At 37.3% G+C, this 21,270-nt stretch overlaps 1 protein-coding gene across 1 annotated transcript in view; it reads left to right on the top strand.

Moving 5' to 3' along the window:
• The window catches only part of TMEM164 (transmembrane protein 164), a 34,881-nt gene extending 21,954 nt beyond the window's left edge, over positions 1 to 12,927 (top strand). Inside the window, exons 5-7 of the mRNA XM_085319807.1 lie at positions 2,960 to 3,038; positions 10,752 to 10,852; positions 11,229 to 12,927. Of these exons, the coding sequence (XP_085175933.1) occupies positions 2,960 to 3,038; positions 10,752 to 10,852; positions 11,229 to 11,435 (387 nt within the window). The 3' untranslated portion in view covers positions 11,436 to 12,927. The remainder of the gene's footprint in view (positions 1 to 2,959; positions 3,039 to 10,751; positions 10,853 to 11,228) is intronic.
• The last annotated feature ends 8,343 nt before the right edge of the window (positions 12,928 to 21,270 follow it).

Genomic DNA, 21,270 nt, shown 5'->3' with positions numbered 1-21,270 from the left:
CCAGAAAATGTAAAAACTGAATAGTCTGCATGTTTACTTCAAAATAYGCTAACTCTGGATTTTGTGTGTACATTTGAAGAATTGTGCATGTCAGTATTAGGTTGTGTTTTGAAACATAGCATGATTTTATACTGATGTTAGAACTAGTGAATGGACAAAGGAAAAGGACCTATTATTTTGAGTAACAGGGTAGCCTGTACTCTGTATTCATTTAGACTGTTCAGAGAGCCTAGAATATGAGTTAGTAAAAGAAATTGATAATTCATCATTTTGTCTTGTACCTTTGTTTTAAGGCCCTGGAAGCAAAACAAGCAAAACAAGGTGAAATGCAGGAAAAGTGATGCTAGGCCTCCAAGAGAGAGAGGAGTTAGGGCAAACAGACTGAAAATTAATATACAGAGTTCAGAGTAGTCCGTCTTGGTAATGAACGTTCAATGTTTCTGAAGCTGAGGAGAGGTACTGATAAAGAAATATACTATCAAAACCTTGTTCTGTTACTAGGGAGATACTTGTTGCTCTTGAGAGTGGCTGTGTTCCACCAAAGGCATCTCATGGGACAAGACATGTCTGTTGGGGCTGTGGTGAGGGTCTACTTTAGAGTTTGTTGAAGTCTGGATTTAGATACTTTTGGCCTTTGCAGCTGTGTACCATCAGATATTATGAGATGACTTAACTCAGGAGGCAGAATTCTGACCTTCTTTATGTTCTGTGAATAAGTGTTGCTGTAATTTTTGGCTATCTCAAACTTGATTGCATTCTGAGCTGCTAATTTSTTCTCATGAAGAGGTTTTTAAAGTCCTGGATTGATGGGTGATCCTTTCTACATTGTCTCCACTTGCAAATTCTTGTTGCATATTCAAGGTGCCTATCTGCTATCTGAACGAGTGTTTATTGATAAAATAACTTACAGACCAGACCTTTAGAACTGGGTGATTTAATTGTTCTGTGCAACTTTATAGTTAATCTTTCGTGTTTGTTCTTTTCTCCGTTGTAGCCTGGCCATATAGCTTGAGTGCCTGGCCGTACAGAGAAGACTGCATTGTCCGTGCCATACCAGGAAATGCACTTGCATAATTAGCCAGGCTTCAGAACAACCAATCTTTCACAGCAAAAAAATGTTGTTTTGTTTTAACACACACAAAATTGTCAACACTACTACAGCAAAACAACTGTTACTCTGTTCTCAGAAGTGTCSTGAGTGTCATGTTTGTGTAAATGACCTTCACGACTCAGTGGCTGCAGAAGCCCTTACGAGGATGTGAGAGAATGCTCCTTGGTGGGCACTGAGTGCTCTGTGTTGTACTGTTTATATGAGGAGCTATTGTTTCTGAAGTGTGCGTATTCCACATGGGAGGTCCAGGTTTTTCCTTCCCATTACTAAAGCTGTGTGAGCCTCTTTTCAAAACTTCTTGTTTGATTTGCTTATTTTGCCCTCCGAGTCTTTCAACAGGTAAATAAAGGAAACAAAAGGAGAGGATTGATATTCAGGAAACTTCAGAATTTCTGTGAAGTTCTTGCTTTTGCATACTATTATCTTGATTGGTTTCACATTTTGATACAGAATACTTGGAGTAAATTAACCCAACAAACCCAACAGCTTGTGTGGAAGATTCTTTAGCTTGCTCCCCCAAGAGTTGGCTGCACATGTTGGAGTCCGTAATCAGGCCACGGATAGCGTTTAAATCCTGCGGCATGCCAGGACTAATAGAATCCARCTGTTGGGTTTAACGGTTTTTAATTCAAAATTGGATTTTAAAAAAGTAGTATTTACCCTCTGTTTGTTGACTGTTATTTAGGAAGAAAATTGAACTGTTTCAATCTCTGGAAAGTGCTCCCCCCAYCCCCCCGACTCAAGGGTATTGGACAATTTTCACATCTGAAATATATTATAAAAGTATGTCTTTTCAACCTTTTAAGTGAACTGCAACAACAACTTGGATTCTGAATTTTGAATTTGAGTTTTTCCTGCCATTGTTCAATTTTAAATGTGTTATGGTCTAGTTTGAGCCTCTTTTTTTTTTTTTTTTTTTTTTTTTTTTTTTTTTTTTNTGTGTGTGTGTGTGTGTAACAAATGGATATGAACAAAGACACAGGAGATGAGAATAACGTTCAAATACAGCATATTACTTTTTCTAACTCATGCAGAACTAGAATTAGAATTAGCTGGGCTCTGGTTCAGGTTATTTTTAGAACAGTATTATTTAGCACAGTCTGTCTGACCTCTCCTCTAACAGTAACATGAATTCACTAAACTAAACACACAAATGACTAACAGTAATTTCTCAAAAGTTGTTAGCAGATGAGGAATATCTGATTTAACATTAACAGGTAACGTGTTTATATGCATTCTTCTGCAGCTTGAAGATTGACTGGTATTCATCTATTTTGAATTTTTTTGGTTTTAAGAGAAGCACAGTAGTTTCACRCATTGCAGTTCGCTAAGTTGGTCTTTAGAAATTTTTTGCACATGCTCTCTAAGCAGTAATTTTTATTTTAGATTTTTTGTAATGAAAAATACCTGYTTTATAGACTTCTATCACTTGCAAGCTAGCAGTTAACTTGCTTTTTGTAAATAGGCTGCTGCCATATGGGAGGGTATTTGATTACTTTTTTGTATTGTTAGTAATTTATGCTAACTAGGAAAAGAGAGAGCAAGCCTGTGTTATCTTATGTTATTCCTCCTTCATTGTGCTTTTGGCTAATTTTGCAAATTCTCTGCTTGAAGCACTGTGTTGTGTTTGTGGCAAGGAGGATGGGATGGGTACAGATAGCAGCATTTTCAAAGCACTGACCATTAATTTCTGTCATCACTTTGTTAATATGCACAGGTGACAATACACAGTGGCAAATGAAGGGATTCTTGTGGGGCATAAGGAGAAGTTTTCCTTCTTAAAAATGGTTCTTTGTGACTCAGTTGTTAATAATGAAAAATATTTACAATATTTTCCTTATTCCTCAGCTGCCATTTGAAATGGAGATTTATTACATCCAGCATGTGATGCTCTATGTTGTACCCATCTATCTGCTCTGGAAAGGAGGTAGGTTGGCACTTTGGCCTTTTTATGTTGAATTGGTCCCATCCAGTGGAACAAGTTGTGCCTAATGGCTACCACAGTTTGCTCTTTTTCTTAAAATATGTATGACTTTTGTACACTGTTACGTAACAGTTTGTGGTGGTATTTACAGTTCCATCCTGGATAACAGCATCAGGCACTGAATTAGGGAAATAAAAAGATGATCTTTTGCCCAAAGGTTTACATTGTTTTCAAGACTTTTGMCTTTTTGGATGTTTCTTGGGAAGTACTGCACCTTAAACTGAGCCAAAAAGATCTCTTTTTATCTTTAGATCCCAGGTAAATATTAATCAGCTAATTTAGATAATTTATTGGAATTCTGAACTGTAGTGACACACATTAGTGAAATAGGCTAGTTTACTTGTTATCTTCTCAAGCAGGATTACTACCTTGCATTCATTTTACAGTAATATTGCAGTAAGTCTAGGAATCCTAAATCACAGCACTGATTGGGCTTTTTCTAGTTATCACCCATTAGAAGGTAATGTAGTAGGTATTCATCTGGCATGATGTTTTGTCCCCCTCTAGTGTTGATGTGCCTTCAGCTGCATTATTGAGCAGAGCTACATTGTTTCATTTAAGAAACAGAAGATGGTAATGTGTGGTCTAGATGTTAGCAGCTTCAACTGACAACCTAGGGATGTGATGCCAAGCAATGGGATACAATTTAGCAAATGCTCAGGACTAACTTAGCCTGTTTCATTCTGGTGAATCTCTTATATTTTATAGCAGCATCCACTTGCAGTCCATCATACTTACTACACTATAAGCTTGTAACCTTCCTTTCATTCTTGACTATTGAGCAAAGCCAAGTAAAAATGATCCAAAGAAAAAGTGAAGTACAGTAATTCAGAAATCATTCTGTTTACGTCTTATTAGTAAATATGCCAGCCACATTTCACTTTGATGCAACTTTGATATCACCATTTGCCAGAATTTTAAGATTCAGTAAAGTAGAAGTTATATGAACTCCTAATCATTACAGAAGACAGACGAAAAAATAGTGTTTGCAGCCATGTAGTACRTTGTGGACAATGATAAATCAAGCTCTTGTAATATTACCATATCACTTTTTCTAATGTCCTTAAAGTTCCTAAATCATGGATCATTTTGAGATATATATCTGCTTTGCTTTTATCTTTGTCATTGGATGTTACTTGTGATTTCCCTTTGAATTTCGAAGTAAAAGTTMTCCTGTTTTTGCTTTGCTTTGTATCTGGGGCTGATGGGACTGTATCTGCAGTCTGAAGGGCTTTGTATTGTACAGTGTTCCTTCCTTTGCAGCATAATGYGGTCTAAACTTTTGTCCTTTATTAATTTCCAGGTATTTGCTGCCATCTGGTGTTGATATGATATTCGTGAAATTTCAAACCCAAACTTTATTGGCTAAATACATCAATTGGGATTGCCCTAGGCTGTGTAACTAACTTTCCAATTTCTTATGCAGTTGGCTCCTAGTCACCTGACTGATACTCACACTTCATTAGCAAAACACACAGGAACTTCTGTAGTAGTCATGGCTGACGCCACAGAGGACCAAATTTATGACTGTTGATGGAAAAACTACTCAGCCTAAAAATATTTGTTAATATTTTGCCATTTCAATAGCACCTCTGTTTAAAAATACTTTCTGAGTAGATGATACTCTTTATAGTTTGTGCAAACTGCTCTATTGTCTYGGACATGGATCAGCTCTATATTTTTTGATAGCAGCTCTATTTCTATATTTATGATAGAAAATTCCACCAGTAAATCTATAGGTTATAATCAGAAGTAACTGAATGGTTGGAAAAATGGAAAGGAATGGATAGGATGTGAAAAAGTACACTTCTTCATTCTTACTGGAAACCTACTGATATTACTGATTGCCTTAATAGGACCTCTATCACAATATCAATACTTCTCTCAGGTGAGTTGAGCAAAACACCTGAAGCAAAGATGGTTTGAGGCTTATTCTAGGTAGAACTGCATGATGGAGTTTGTTGACATGCTAATCAAGTATCATCCTAATCATGCATATAGACTCAGTTATGTATTGAAGTATTTCCTTTTGGACAGGAAACTGGGTGACAGCAAGTGAGGATGATAAATCCTTTTTCTTTTTTTCTCTTTGAATTCCCTGTTATTCATTACAGTAGTGAAGATGTTGCACTGGCAGTATCACATTCCCCTTGGTCAGTGTGGGGGTTCCACTATGCTTAGGATCAAATTGATGTACTAGAGAGGTGTTCAGTGTTCAGGCTTCAGTGTTGCACAGTAAACTGACTGAGAGCTCCGTGCTTGAGGATGTATTCCCCCTTGGGAATTAACATTTCTTTCCCTCTTCTTCTGTCTCMTTCCTCTTTGTACTGACTAAATACAAATTTCCTTTCTTCCCCTTCTGAAGTATTTCCTTTCCAAGTGTGCACATGCATGTATGCATGCACATATGCACACATACAGTTTATGGACAAAATAAATGCTCATATACTGTGGTTCAGGTATTTCTTAACTGCACTACAAGGCTCCCAGGTGAAATAGATGGGGTGCAGCTTGTAGTTGGTTGCTTTCCTGTTGGATGAAAACTGTGGTCACTGCTTTTTTTTTTTTTTTTTTTTTTTTTTTTTTTTTCTCCCCTTTCCACTCCATCTCAGGGAATGAAACCCTCCCTTCCCTTTCAAAAAAGTATGAATGCTTTTGTAGCTCCTGGACTGTATTACTGTGTGATCAGAGGAGCACTAGGACTGGCAAAAGGGAGGCGCAATTGCCAAGGGAACCAGAGCAGCAGRGATTTAGGCCATGGACCATCCCTTCTTTGAAAACTGCACCAACTTGGCTGTGACTGCAGATGAAATAGTTTGTCTTCTGAAGTGTATGAGTATGCTCAGATAAGTACGCTGTTTTTTGCTAGTGGGATAGAGATTGCTGGTAGAAGGCTTAGGCAGCTGAAGAATTACAATGTCTCAGACTGCCACCACAATTTCAGGAGCGCTTTAACCTGACACTAGAGATGTCCAGTGGTGTTCAGGAAAACTTAATTTTGCCTACCACGTACTTTCAGCATAAGGGAAAAAAAAATCTAGCTTACATTGCATTAGCCTCAGAGATTTAACCAGTTCTTTACTGTCTTGGTCATTAAGCTAGTAAATCTATCAGTGGTCAGGTTTTTGGATGGATTTGACAAGATCAGATTTGCACTTGATTTCACAACTTCAAATTATATTGAAATTTAATCAAATTGGTGTTGTTATTTCCTAAGCACTGTGAGCAAATGGTATCATTCCATAATGGTATGGAATAAGAGCTAATATGTGGCTACTCTTTAGCAGTAGAGTTCAGGTGATAATCTTTCTTACAGTTTGAGATCTCCAGCATAATTTAATTGAACAGAAAAGGATACTTATGATTTGGATTTTTTTCCYTTTTTTTTTTATTTGAGCACTTTAAGGAGCAATCCTTAAAGTACTGGTACCTGAAATCCTTAAAGTATCCTAGTACCTGAAGYTCCAGGAATATCCGTTATGCTTAATCAGAGGCCTTTGCGTCAGTGTCACTTCAGTGTCACACAGTGTTGTTGTATGGTTCAGATATATTAGACTGCAGGGGGAGCTAGGTCTCCAGTGTCCTCTTTGTTAAAATGGGTGTGCAAAATTCACAATTCAAATGCAGGTTGTCCACACTGTGGAGAAAGTAAACTGATTTAGCTGTGTTTTGGGCAAGGGGAAAAAAATAAATCTCCATTTGCAACCAAAAGAAGAGTAATTTTCTACTACATTATGCTTATATGGAAATACAAAAGAAGTATTAGTTTCTGTTAAATTCTGTAAAGATTTTCACGTCTATTTTTTGAGAAGCTTAAATAAAAATAAATAATTAGTAAGGAAACTAGACCTAGCTCAAGATTTAATGGGGAAGAAGTCAGTATAAAAGAAACTTGCCTCTGTTTCATGTTGATCTTCAGATTCTAAAGCCACACTTTCATTTCCTAGGTAACAAAATTAACTATTTGACTTGTCCAAGGTCTCATGAATTCTTGTTGCAGAAACAGATGATGAACCCAAATCTTCTGAATCCATATTAAGTCCTTCCCAATAGTGCTACTGAAATAATAAAGTTTAAACAGCAATATCCATTACCATGCTATTTCAACACAAGAGCAAATATACAGCCTACTTGGATGACCCTGATCTGGAACAGTCTCAGTTGTCTGGGGCAAGAGCATTTCTGAGAAGGAGATTAGTGCCAGACTGGCAGTTGGATTAAATTTTTTGAATGTGCTTAACATATAAGAACCGCTTGTGATCCTTAGTGAACAGAGATAGTGAAGCTCACCGCTAAATATTGAAATTGATTTCCCCTGTGAGCAGCAAATAGCTTGTGACAAACCCACCACAGATCATTCAAACAACTGCTCAGTTGGATCCCAGTTTTCCTTTCTGTATGCCACTGTTAACAGACTGTGTGCTAAAGAAAGATCACCCTGGTCTGTCAAACAGTCATCTGTTGAATAGCAGTACTGCAGAGCTATGAAATCTATAATGATTATTTATCTAATGAGAAATGTCCATGAAATATCCCAGGTATGAATTTAAAATTAGCATCTCAAAACACATGTGGGAATCCAGATTGCTTTGAAGTGTTTCTGTATGGAGGTCATTGTTTCCTTTTTGTCTCTTGACGTCTGGATAATGATACTACTGAATATCATACTACTGTTTTCAGGGCTGTGAAGTCTAGCAAGCCAGAGGAATTTTCTACTATTTGGTGAGAGTCACTATTTTTTTTTTATTATTATTTTGCAAGACCAAAAGAGGATGTAATAGTGCAGAATTTTTAGCTAGAAGAACCTGTACGGCTCTCCTTAGTGTCTGCTGAAGCATGATTCTCTGAACTAGATTGTTTGAGCTGGATATAAGAAACGGCTTCAAAGACGAACTATGCCATTGCTCTGCTTTGTAATCTTGKGCAATTTACTTAATCTCTTAAGGACTGCGTTCTTCCTCCAATCCTGTTTCACAGCTAGGATCACTTGTCTATTTTAGTGTTTTACACATTGCCTAGTAAAACAAAGTAGGCCCCTAACTTGTCCCCCAAACACCAAGGTCTCTGAATTCTAGCTTTTTGGAATGTTTACCGCTTTAGTCTAGTACCATCTGTTCCCAAGCTTTATAGAATACTTCTGAAATAACCCAAGTAAATGTCAACCAGGTGAGTTCATGTGAAAACAAATATGATCTCATGCTGCTCTACCAGTTCCTGGGAGCTGTTATAGATAGCTTAGCTTATTACTATTTTGTATATTGCATCTACRTTAAAAATGCAAAGACAACACTAAAAAACTTTGCAAGTCAAATGACATTTTCTTTACTTTACAGCTGTGGAGGCAGCACAAAAAGTTTATGTATAACTTGACCAGATCACTTAAAGTTGGTACTTTGGCAATAGAGCTGTGGTTGCTTAAACTCTGAAACCAAGGCTACTTGCWTCCTCTCTTACTATGTATAATGAAAAATGATATGAAAAGTGCTATCATGTATCTGCCATCTTACTGATGTTTTCAGGTAGTGGAGTTCAATTAATATCATTACTATTTAAGTAAAGCTTTCTATACTGGTTTGTAAACAAGATGATACCCCTCAGCTCTTAGATCATACTTGTGTACGTGAGAATATTAGACTAGTCTGAATTTTCTCCCTTTAACTACAGAGGACTCCATTATTCATATCAAGTTCACTTTTAACTTTGGATTTTGCTTGTAGTTCAGACACTTCCTCTGACCTTCATCCACCCACTTGGAATGGATTTCTTTTTCTTGGAAAAGAAATCTTGTAAGCTGCCTTAGGCTTTCAAAGTAGCTTCCCTGCTCATATTTGTCATAGTTGCATCAAGTCACAGTTTGCTTACTAAAACATGTATTTTGTATTGTATTGTACCCAGTTGTATTTTGGGTAAAATCACAACAATTGTTGTAATTGTTGTTGCTTATGAAAGTCACAGTGAGAATGATATATGGGATGCATATGTGCTGCTGTCTTTCAAGTATACAACTAACTTCTTGCTCTCGGTGATTAGGAACAAAGCCGCTATGTTATTTTCCGTGGACAATGGATAGCTCTATTGCTTTAGAATATAAAGTGTAGGTAATTTGGGGAAGAATATTTTAACTTTTAAAAATTTCTATTTAAATTACATTGATTTTGCTGTAGCCACCTGGCATGATGGCCAAAATTATGGAATAGTAAATGCAGAAAAGAACTGTAAAAGGGCAATAAGGACTGAGAAAGCCATCCTCTGGTGATTTTAAAACAGAAAGCATGCATGACTAAATGGAAGCAGGTAAAAGGAGTTATCTGCCTTTATCTTCATTAAGATACTGTTTGTAGGCATATTCACACCAGCTTTAGTCTAGTGAGTATTGTCATAGCTACCTATGTATATACATAGTTATTSTCACTCCTCAGTAGGCTTGTACAGCCTATGCTGAAGTTTATTGAATCTTTAATCTTTATTGTTWCTGCTGAATGTGCTAGCTAGTGAAGGCTAATATGAATATGCCTGTCTACTATAAGGCGTCCTTTGAGTAATGAATATGCATATCAACATTTGGTAATATCTAATAGGGCAGAGAGTAGGCAAAAGCAGATAAAAATGATGGTGTATTTTTATAATTTTCTGAAAGTCTACAACTTTTTACAGAGCCCGAGCAGCACGACACTGTGCATGTTTTGTGTGTGTGTGTCCCTAGGTTATTAAAGTCATAACGAAAGTAATATTTTCCCCATATTTTCTTAACATGTCTGCTAGTAGGACTGTGAGAACTCTGTAAACTGTTTCTGTTCTTGCCATATGTTTGGATATTTAATTCRAAAAATAGTCTTGCACCTAAGGGTACTTTTACTAGAGTATTATTACTTCTTTGTTTGGTAAACTCTAGATCATGTGGCATTGTGTTTATCCACTAAATTGCCAAAACTCATTTTCAGGAGGAGAACCCCAAAATACTGCGATACCTGCTGCTTCATTGGAGGGGGATAAATATTTTACAGCATCTGAGATACCTACTGAATATAAGATTAGTTTTTTATAGTGTATATTTGAGAGTATCTCCACAGCAATTTTCACTTAAGAGYGTGGTCTGTTACTAATGGATTGACTACTTCATAAAGGTTTTCTGTTCCTATGCATTATCAATGCAGATTACTTAAGCAGATGTTAACCAACAATAAAAACAGGAAATGGCCATCAAGCTACACTCTAATACAACACCGAGCAGTAATTGCCACTACCTGGGTTAGTTCTATACATGCTAAAGTCATAGCTCCCATAACAAACAGGTGCTTGAATATGATTAAGAACTCGATTTTGAAGACTCCATTGAATACCATTACAGTATTTTAGATACACTTGGGACTTCTGTGTTAGGTAAATGAGGTAAAAAATCACTGGTGTTGGTGGAAAACAGGCAAGCTTAATGAGCTAATATATTGTACATTTTAATGTTGGAGCAGAAGGAGGCAAGAAACTGATCCAGGTGCTCCAGGTATGAAATAAGGCTCTCAAATATTAATTAATATAACAGTAGTCACTAGGTTATCAGCTAAAACCAGATACCCCAGCATCTCAAGGAGAACTGACTTTTCCATGAGTGTTTGAATACAGTAATTCAGCTGAATACTAATGTATTCCTKTCTTTTCAAGGTATCTACACTCCAGAACCACTGTCCAATTTCTGGTGGGCTCTTCTATCTACTGGGCTTATGTTTGTATACCATTTTAGCATCTTGCAGATTCTGGGATTGGTGAGTAAATGTGTGTTTGGAAGTACATTCAAAATAAAAACACTACTTTTTCAAAGTGTCCAGATTCACAGGGATAAGATTACTTGAATACAATTTTTTAATTGCATGTCCTAATGGCTATTTGTATCTCATACTTCACAAGTAATGGTAAAAACCTTCTATAAATCARCTATGCACCTAAATAAATCCATCTCCTAAATGCACAACTGCATTCAGATCTGCTTTCCTTCTGAAAGATGGCCTACTGATGTTGAATGAAGGATTGCCACCTAAACASTTTTGATTACTACAGCAATTTGAAAATTACCATTTTTGGTGTCTGAATTAGTGCAACACAAAATATTACTAACTTATAAATTTGTTGTCCCTTTCCTAGGTCACAGAAGTGAATTTGAACAACATGTTATGCCCAGCCATCTCAGACCCTTTTTATGGCCCCTGGTATCGAATCTGGGCATCTGGACATCAGACTGTCATGACTATGACTCATGGGAAACTTGTAATTCTACTGTTTTACAGTGCAGTCTCCATCTTTAAATGTAGTGTGGAGTCGTTTAGATTCCCCACTAAGAAAATAGACTGAATTTCTCCTCAGGGAATAGTACATGCAGGAAGCTGAGATACCTATACCCATACTGGAAAAGAAAGAGGAGGGATGAGAGGACTGTGTGTTTATACTTCTTCCCAGTTTATTGCCTCAAAAACACCTCTGTAATCAAGTGAGTGTTTTTTTAACTGCTGTTTCTCATTGTTAATTGCCAATGGCAAAATTAGTGGCCTTATTCTGGAAATGATTTGTATTTTACACATTTTTTTGTAGATTACAGTAGAATCTTGCTAATCCGCCCTTTAAAATTAGGCCCAGTATCTGTCCACATTCCAGCAAAGACAGTGTCAGTGCTACCTCGTTTTCTGACTTTTTTTTCTACTAAATATCAGTACACTTACATCCCAGGACAGGAAATAAAGCTGAATTATAACTCACCACTGATAAGAACAGAGCATACCTTGAAGTGCATCATCTTGATTTAACTCTTAGCACKTGAATGTTGTAAAATGTTCGCAGTGGAGAAATGTACACAATCTCCCAGTGACAAGTGTGAAACAAACGGATTCCACTGTATTTTCATTAAGCTAGTTGAAAATATTGGAGAATAACAACAGTAACTTGTTGCAGCAATATTTGTAACAACAAAAATTGTTGTAAATTACATTTTAACTGACTGTTTCTAAACTGCTGTAGATTAGTATCTGACTAGGTCCCATTGTATCTTAAAGCTTTGGAGAWATTTTTATTTGAGAGACTGGAAAAATACCAGGTTGAAACTATTTCAAAAAGCATGTAGCATCTATGCTAAAATAGGTATTTCATCTGCTGTACTGACCTACCTTTGAACAAAATGTTTATTGACATTTAGCTAAGACTGGAGAGGGAGTAGAGATACGAAGTCCAATGCGAACATCAGTGGGTTGGGGTGGGTTTTTTTTCTTTTCTTTTCTTTTCTTTTTCTTTTTTTTAACTTAACAGGCTTTTGAAACATTCCTGCTCTGTGCTCTATACCAATCCTCAGTAGAATGGTGAGAGAACAAAATTAAATTATTTTCTCTCACAGCTCTAATATGCTCTGTGTACTGATTTAAAAGTATAAAAAGGAGAATTCAATCAGTCTACTCTCTACTAGAGAAGCAGTGTTCCAGTTTACTAGTATGACTGCCTTTATTTTAAGAGATAGCACTAAATTTCTTGTTGACACACGTTTTGCAGTAGAATGGAACACAAGTAGACAGCATTATAAACAGTAAACCGTGTGTACCTCTTCAGATTTTTCCAAGTCTAGGAGGAGAAATTGCTGGGCAAAAAGATGGGAAATTGTGACCTGTATATACTCAGATAGATGGTTTTAAGTCCATTGTCTGTTTGTGCAGACTTTTATTGCAGGGCTGCAATGGTGCAAAACACCATTTTGTTTTACAGAAGTTTGTTGCAATGTATAGACTCTTTGCATTGTATTGTCATARCTGTGACTGGTAAGATAAAACAAAACCACTATACCTCCTCCTTCAGCTCAGTCACTTGAAGATATATTCTGAAGTTAAGGTACAGTCATGCATACCTCAAGAAGAAAAGAAAGAAAGAATTAAAAATATTCCTCTTTCCCTCCTCCTTTCCTGTCCCCCCCCCTTCCCTTTTTAAAGGGCAAAATTTTTTGTTGGAGAGAGAGCAAATGGCTTCTCCAAAAATTCTAACTAACTCCACTTAATTTTAAAAAACAAAAAAACCCACAAAACTTGAATCAGAAGTGCTTTGTTCATGTTCTAATTTACAAACTGCTTTCTGGCCTTTTTCCATGCCTGGCTGTAAAATGCGCACACGCATGCACACGCATGCATACACTCTTCCCTCCCCCCATTTACTGTCAAATTTATCTTGTTTTATTTATTTACTTAAGAAATTTGCAAAATGCCTTGAATTGGGTTAAACTCTGTTTAGAAAGAATGTTTGCTGTTGCATCGAATTTTGCAGCACTAGCATTTATTGTTTATTTTAATATTAATTACTATTTTTGAAGAATCTTTCCTGTTTCCTTATCTGTTCTAAAAAAAATACTGTACCTCCTGGAAAATTCTGAAGTACAAAAGAGGAGTCTTCCCCCTCTTTTTCTTTCCCTCTCTCTCTCTTTCTTTTTCTTCCCCCCTCTCTTTCTCTACTATCACATTTCCTCTGTAGGTATACTTTAGGGCACTGTAAAGCTGTATAAAACAGCTGCCATCTGCCACCACTGACTTCCTCTGGTCATTAAAAGTGCAGAAGCATTTTTCTCTCTCTCTTTCTCTACTATCACATTTCCTCTGTAGGTATACTTTAGGGCACTGTAAAGCTGTATAAAACAGCTGCCATCTGCCACCACTGACTTCCTCTGGTCATTAAAAGTGCAGAAGCATTTTTAAAAGCGCAGGTTTTTCRCAGTGCAAGCTGTTTGCTTGGAATGCAAAATTTATGAGTTTCTCTGATTTGCCTAAAATTCAGGAGCAAGAATAGTAATTTTTAATATAACCAACAGTAGGGAAATCCCTAGGGGAATTTGGATAGAGGGATTCTTGATATAATYCCACACAGCATTGGCTCTGATAGCAGATCCACCATAAAGGATTGCTCCTCACCGTCCCTCTCTACATCATATATATGGCTCTGTACTGTGGCTTATGCCCTAMTTTGTTATGCTGGTCCAGTTGTTTTGGGCCACACTAGAAGTATGGGGCATAATTTCACAATTTGGGATGAACTGCCAGAACAGCTCATCGTTACCAAAAGGAAACTCATGCTTTCYTTCTCCACCTAACCTTATGCTGGTTCTGGAGCCTGTTGAACTCATTCTATGTTATTTATTTTGCTAAAATGACTAAATGAATGTGGTAATTCAGGAAAAGAAAAAAAAGTGGTGATTTAAACTGACTGCTACAGTCAGTAGGTTATGACATTACAGGATGAGTGTCAGAGCTGCTGTAAAACAGTGGAATGATGCAACTGGGATCAGGAGGGAGGGCAGGCAGGGAGCCCTCCCCCCCTTTTTTCTTTTGATAGTAACCTGTGTTGGTGAAGAGTTGTACACTCTGTCACTGAGGGGAGGGAGGCAATTTGAATTATATCTTTCCCCCAACCCCCTTTTGAAGATTAAACTCAACTTTTTCAATTTGTATTATGGCATGGCTCCAAAAGAAGCTGCATCAGCATAGCTGAGACACAAGCTTCATGTGTAGGGAAGAACAGATCAGTACAGGATCAGAAAGGGGGGAAAAAACTGCTGAAACCACTGTGTCATGTAACTTCATTATCTCTGGCATCTGCTTGGAACATTCATCAGATAGATATTGTTTAATATGCAGGATATTGGTTTGAATGGGAAAGCAGACTACTTAATCTTATTATGGATTTTATTCTTTTTATGGAGAGATGATGATTTTCTTTTCCCTGAACAGCTTGTTTTATGGGTAGCTATGATTTTTATGGGTGTGTTTTGGTTTCTCTTTGCTTATTTATGCTGGAAATTAAAGAGCAAAATTACATTGCTGTTCTTGAAGGCTAATCAACATTCTCTCTTGTGGTATTATGGATACAGCTGAGGTCAAAATAACTTGCTGATGTACCATACCTGATGTGGTTTTACACTGCAATAGTGCACTGTGCTATTGAAAAGGATGGTCCTGGCTTTTCCTGGTTAAATATTGCTAATTGTTCTTTTGTCCCAATGTTAACAGTTAGGAAGATATTAGGACTAGACATGGTGCAGAACAGGAGTTGGCCAGACACAGACTATTGCTTTCAGCAGTGATCCAAGTTTTAGAAATGCTTAAGCTAATTGTACAGTCTCATTCTCAGGATTGTTTTGCTGTCCACTACCAAGAAARTAATCATCATCTGCAGTGCTGATGGTAGACTGTGCAGAGCAGTTTTTCTTAAGTAGTCAGAGGTCTGTGAACAGAGACCTCTATTTTTCTGGGTTTTTTTAAGCATAGTAGGCTCTTGATAGTAAACAAAACAAAGTAGGATGATAATTGATTACTTCCTTGGTGAAAGATAGATAGTCTAAATTTACATTCACTGTCCAAGCACGTGCATACATGCAGTATTAGTAACTACAATAAAATTGTTTACTGATCAGTTTGTTAATACAGACTGAAAAAGCAGCACTCCAAAGCACAAAAGGGAGCTAGTAGAACTTTTGCACCCACCATAATGTCTAGTAATAGCCAATGGACATTAAAATGTCAAGCGTAAATTAAAGTGTCAAGGCTTTAGTTGCCCAGGATGTGCAGTGCAGTGCTACTTTTCAAGGATTCAGACAGTGTGCGCAGTGTTAGAGCTGTATCTGTTTGTTCGACATTCTTCTGTTTAARCATTGAAGAAGAAATTCCATTTTGGTTCCTTTGCAGGGTGACAATTAACAGCTTTTGGTCACACTTATATAAATCAAAGACAGACCACAATCTATGAGCACCCACCTGTGCTTGGTTCTGGTTCAGCTTCTCTAGGGCTTGACAAAAACACTGCTAACAAGCAAAGTCCACTTGTGCTTAAGCAGGTGCTGCCTTGCTGAAGCTGGGGGACAGGAACAGTCAGTTTGTTTGCACACCTTAAGATTACAGAGTACCTCAGCATAGAAGTTCTATCCTTCTGTCTCTGGCCTCAATCAGGTTTTTGATATTTCTGTATATTAGATAATGTTTTGTAAAACCCAATTGTATTTTCCTTTCAGAAACAGCTATTTGCGACTATTTAAATAGTGTACTTTTATGGCCTCTGTCTTGTGTCTGAACTGCAGGCACTAGTTTCCTAATATTTATAAATAATGGAAAATATAGATGTGCTGTTTTTCTTGCTGTTGCAATTGTTTCACTAGAGGCAGTCTTTAACGAATTGAATGCTAAAAAAGGCTTTTTAGCATTTAAAGCCCTGAAAAGGCCAAAAATCAGGAAGAGGGCATACGTCAACCCTTCTGTTGGTAYGTGGAAGGCTTCAACAGGCCTTCCTGAGGTCAACTAACTTTGATGTTTTTATATTTATAGGGACTCCACATCTGTTGAGTTTTGTGATCTTTTAATCGCTGATATTGCTATAAATCTGTCTTGCAGCTTTTGATGTAACTTAGTTAAAGCCAAGGTGGTTTAAACATTCTTATTTTTCTTCAGGGTCAATTTTGTACTTTTTTAAAAAAACTATTTCTGCATTTACTGAGTCATTATCTCAATGCTGCAGAGGACACAGCAGGCAGAACAGTGAGCAGGCCCACACCACCCTCACCAACCAGCCTGTGCCGGGGAGCTGAACCTGCACATGCACTGAGCTGAGGCACAAAGCTGTCTTTGGAAACTTGCAGTTCCAGTTGCCCAACTCTGTCATTCACGCATCATGTTAYCCAGGCACAGAATGGAAGGGCAGGGGCAAGGATTGATGTGGGGAGGCTGAACTGCTGCATACGCTGTTAGTTCTGAATAATTTGTAAGTGTTCTGCATTTTATAAACTTTTTAATGTGCTAAAATTTGGTTATGAGGTAAACATTTGCAAATAAGGGGTAACTTGTGTATTTGTTTTTGTATTTTAGTCCAATTTTTTTTGTTGTTGTTGTACCCTAATCCAGCTCACTGGGAAAATAATTGTTAAATCTTTATTTTAAAACAAATAAATGCATTTTAAGGGATACTGTGCAGTCCTGTTATCATTCTAGACATACCTAGTTTTAAAAAGTCATAAGGAAGACACACACAGTGCCTGGTAAGAAAACTGAACTTGGCTTTCCACATCAATATGTAATATTAACACATTCCTAGGAAGCCTTGAATAGTTGACAGCTAACCATCARTCAGGTAAGAATATGGATTCTACTCTCCTAAGCAGTCTGTAATGCTAGTCTTGGTCTACTCCGCATGTAGCCATTCCTTTAAATGAGAACAACGATTATCAGTATTTCTGGATACTCTATGCATTTAAGTAGGACTTGTGCCTGTTATCTGGTAATCATCACAGGAGAAACCTTGCTGACAGATCCTTTAATCACTGCTGAAATATTTCCTGCCCATATCTTAGGGATACAAGCCCAGGAGACATTGTATGATGTCTCTGTACTGTCCTTCCACTTGATTAGGATGTAACATTTGAAAAAAGGGGTAATTTGTGCACTTGTTTCTGCATTTGCCACAACTTTGGTAGAGAATGTTAGTTATTTCCTGTCCTGTTCTCTGTCACTTCAGTAGAACAGAGAATAGAACAGAACAGGTACAGAATTTCAGCCTAAAACTTTGTCCAGAAAACTACTCTACGGTACTTGAACTGAAGTTCCATCTCTAATGTACTTTGCAAATGTTTCTGGCAGTAATTAAAGGACATTTAGTTATACTGCAACAGTGTCGGGACCTAGTCTACCTCAGACCGGCAAGCATGTAAYTGTGCAAGTTTCCTGGCAAATACCATTTCTGGAGAGAGAAAGTATTGGACATGCCCACCTTTCTGACTGGAGCTTATTAGAGCTTGTAGAAGGTTTTCACCAGTCTGGGAGCAGAATCAGTTCCACACCTTCATTTCTCTGTAACAATGTAAAGACTGATAAAAGAGCTTAGGCAGACACCTAGTATGAAGTGCTTTATGGAAACGGGAGGAACACCAAGCAATTCCTTTTTCACTTGTTACTGCAAGCTATTCTTTAAATCTCTCTACAACTCTAATCATTAAGTCAGTCTTTCACTTTTTAATACCAACATAAGTAAGTTGCCACCTCTGAAGCATCCTTAATGCTCAGTGTTTTNCCCCCCCCCCCAGTGTAATACTACATAGCTGACTGAAATAGCAAGAACAGCAGGAAAATTTTAGTAGGAAGTTTCACTAAGTATAGATCTCGGTAGACTAAGTTCTAGGTAGATGTTACCAATTTCAGACTAACAATACCAAATCTGTAAAATACTAAAATAACAGTGTGAGCTATTTTCTTGAGTAGCTTCTCCCTGTAGAGTTAATTTTATCTTCCACATCAAGGCTTCATGCTAGTGGAGTAATGTCTGTATCAATCCTTAACATCTAAAGATTACATGGATTTTTTAGTTATTTGAGAATTTGCATCTATGGAAGGAGACAAATCTTAGATTAGTCAAAGACAAAAACTCTTTCAGGAGCACATTAAAAATTTCTTGCTTTGTCTCCTACAGAAAGGGAGTATGTTTCCTTTTACTCATACTCCATACACAATGTCTCTCAGGGCAACAGAAATTTAATTCAAGACAGAGGTAAAATTGACTTTTAAAACCGTATTTCTTGAATACTATGTTTTGTCATCAGCACRGCTGGATGGTGGCTTTGTTGCCTCTCAGGAACACATGCCTTCCTCCCTCCTCAAACGAGCACCTCCTTTGGTACGGGCATAGCTGTTCACACCAGTGGGAAGGTTTGCCAAGCTCTCCTCTCCTCCTGCCAGGCACCCCTGGAAGCTCTGCCACCAAGCCAGAGTTGCTATAAGGACACTGAAAACCAGTGCTGAGAGTTACAGCTGTTGAACTAGTGGTTCTGTTATGTTGTTCTCACTGTCTGTCCTTCCCAAATAAAAACTTAAGGAGGGCCATACTGCCTTAGACTGAAAGTTTTCAGAGAAGGGAAAGAATTTCCTTTCCTGGCCCACCATACATTGAAGGAACCCCATAAGTTAGCACAAAATCCAAATGGTAACTTTTTTTTCTGTAAAATGTGGTCAGCATGACTAATGTACACATTAGCTGGACATGACATGAAATAAATCAGGGCAATGCAGGCCTTGATATTCTTTAAAATCACACCTTTACTGTGAGTAATACAAAGAAAGTATACTGAAATTATTTACTTCAAGATATTATCGATATAAATTTTGCAGCATGAATTCATTTTTCAACTTACTACTATTTATCCTGTTGAATAATGTTCCCATTGTTACTGCAGGGAAGCGTACTGGTCACATCAGTATAACTGGTTCTGCAACCATGCTGTGTTTTAAAAAAGTTAGATCCTCTTCCACCTCTCAGAGTAAGAGGTCCAATGCTAACCATTACGCAATGTTTAAAGTTAGACATAAAAAGTACAAAACTGGACCTGAAACGCTGATACAAGTTGGAATGCTCAGTGACTCACTTCTGAATTAGACTGCAAGCTGCACCTGTCCAATTTGTTCCTACAGTAGGCAAAATGAAAGGACTGAGTTAATCACAGGGAAAGATTCTTAACCTCATTTGCATCTAAAATTAAAACTAATTTCAAATGTTCTAATAATAAAATAAAAAAAAAAAACACTGACCAAGCCACACAATTAAGGAGAGAAACATAAAAAGAAATGGTGATTCTTTTTCCTTATTTTATTGGATAAATGATTTAAAAGGTAATAACAATAGTGTTAAAACTACTACAATATCTTTCCACAGCCATATCTCACAGACCCACAGATAACCTTCTATATATTTTTTTTTGCTTTTTCCTCATTTTTATCTTTTTTAAGCCATACTTATATTAAAATGCCCATTTCAACAGTTTCTTCACACTAATAGCAATTAAATGTGGAAGGAAAGAGGATCTAGTTATAAAGGAAGGGGTTCAGGTAATCTCTGATATTATTGTAATCAATCAAGTTACTAAGGAAGGAAAGAAGGAAAAGAGAGAGGCTTTACAAGCTACTCCAGGTAGCTTTAAGCCTATTGTGTCACCATTGCATTACAGATAACTCAAGATGCTGGTGAACATTTCAAAGTAATTTTTTGTAACATATAAAACACTAAAATAACTTAGAAACTAGATCCAAATATTTTGAAAAGAATCAACTTTGATATACAAAAACAGTCATAAGTTGTTACAAAAGTTTCAAACAAAAGTTTGTTTTCTCAGTGCGTTTATGTACCAGCACAATTACTGGGTCCAGAGCAAAGAAAGAGGTTTTATTCTTTATTTTTCTTTAACAGTAATAAAAAACGAGGAAAACATATCTTTGTATATAAAGAATCATTGCTGGTCTTAAGAATAAATGTAACCAGAAACCCTTAAATCTGAGAGGCACACTTTGGGTTTCCTTTTTTTTTTTTTTTTCCTTTTTTTTTTTTTTTTCTCAACATAAAAGGAAAGTCACCAGTTTATTTAAATGGAGTAGATACTCAGACTCCCCAAATAAACTTAATTCAATTAACATCACTAGCAAAAATCAGTTAGAAACTGTACAAAAATAAAAAAGTTAATACATTTAATCCTGCAGGGATTTTGTAAGGACTGGAAGGCAGGCTTTAGGAGCAGCATTTGGGCATGGCTGGAGGCTTCTTTGGTTCGATCTAACACACACAAGAGATGTAACCTACTCCAGACAACAATTTTAACAACCCGCACATCTGAAGACAAGCCAGGAGGTCTACATAGAGAAACGCCAGGGCGTGCCAGTGCATCTGACTGCCTCRGCTGGAGAGATCGCTGAGGTGAGAGCTGCCGCGCGCCCTCCCCCTGCCGCGACAGCACCGGCCGTGGCACGGGAAGGTCCGTGCTACCGCAGGCCGGGCAGAGGCCAGGCCTCCTGCAGCACGGCTGGGCAATGGGGTCACACCAGCTCCAGAGGTTTGTCGTCTAACTCAGTTTATAGAACATGGTTTTTAGGAACATTAAGCAAAAGAATTAAAAAAAAAAAAAACTTTTAATGGAATAAGGCAAACTGATTAGTGCTCACTGGAAGTTAGCGTTCCAACTTTAAAACAGTGAAACGGCCTACTTGGTTGTACCTCAACTTCTTATAAAGTACCCCAAACAATAATAAAAAAGAAGTCTGTAGCTAAAACCAGCAATATATCTGAACGGGCAATAAACATAGTTATGAGGGAATGACATTTATGAAAGCGTTTCTTGATCAGCTTTAAGCAAACAGACCTATTCTGTCCC

Source organism: Rhea americana, unplaced genomic scaffold (genome assembly GCF_003343005.1).
Source record: "Rhea americana isolate MKP2758 unplaced genomic scaffold, rheAme1 scaffold_6, whole genome shotgun sequence".
In the NCBI taxonomy this organism is placed as follows: domain Eukaryota; kingdom Metazoa; phylum Chordata; class Aves; order Rheiformes; family Rheidae; genus Rhea; species Rhea americana.
This window is presented reverse-complemented; position numbering and strand designations above follow the sequence as displayed.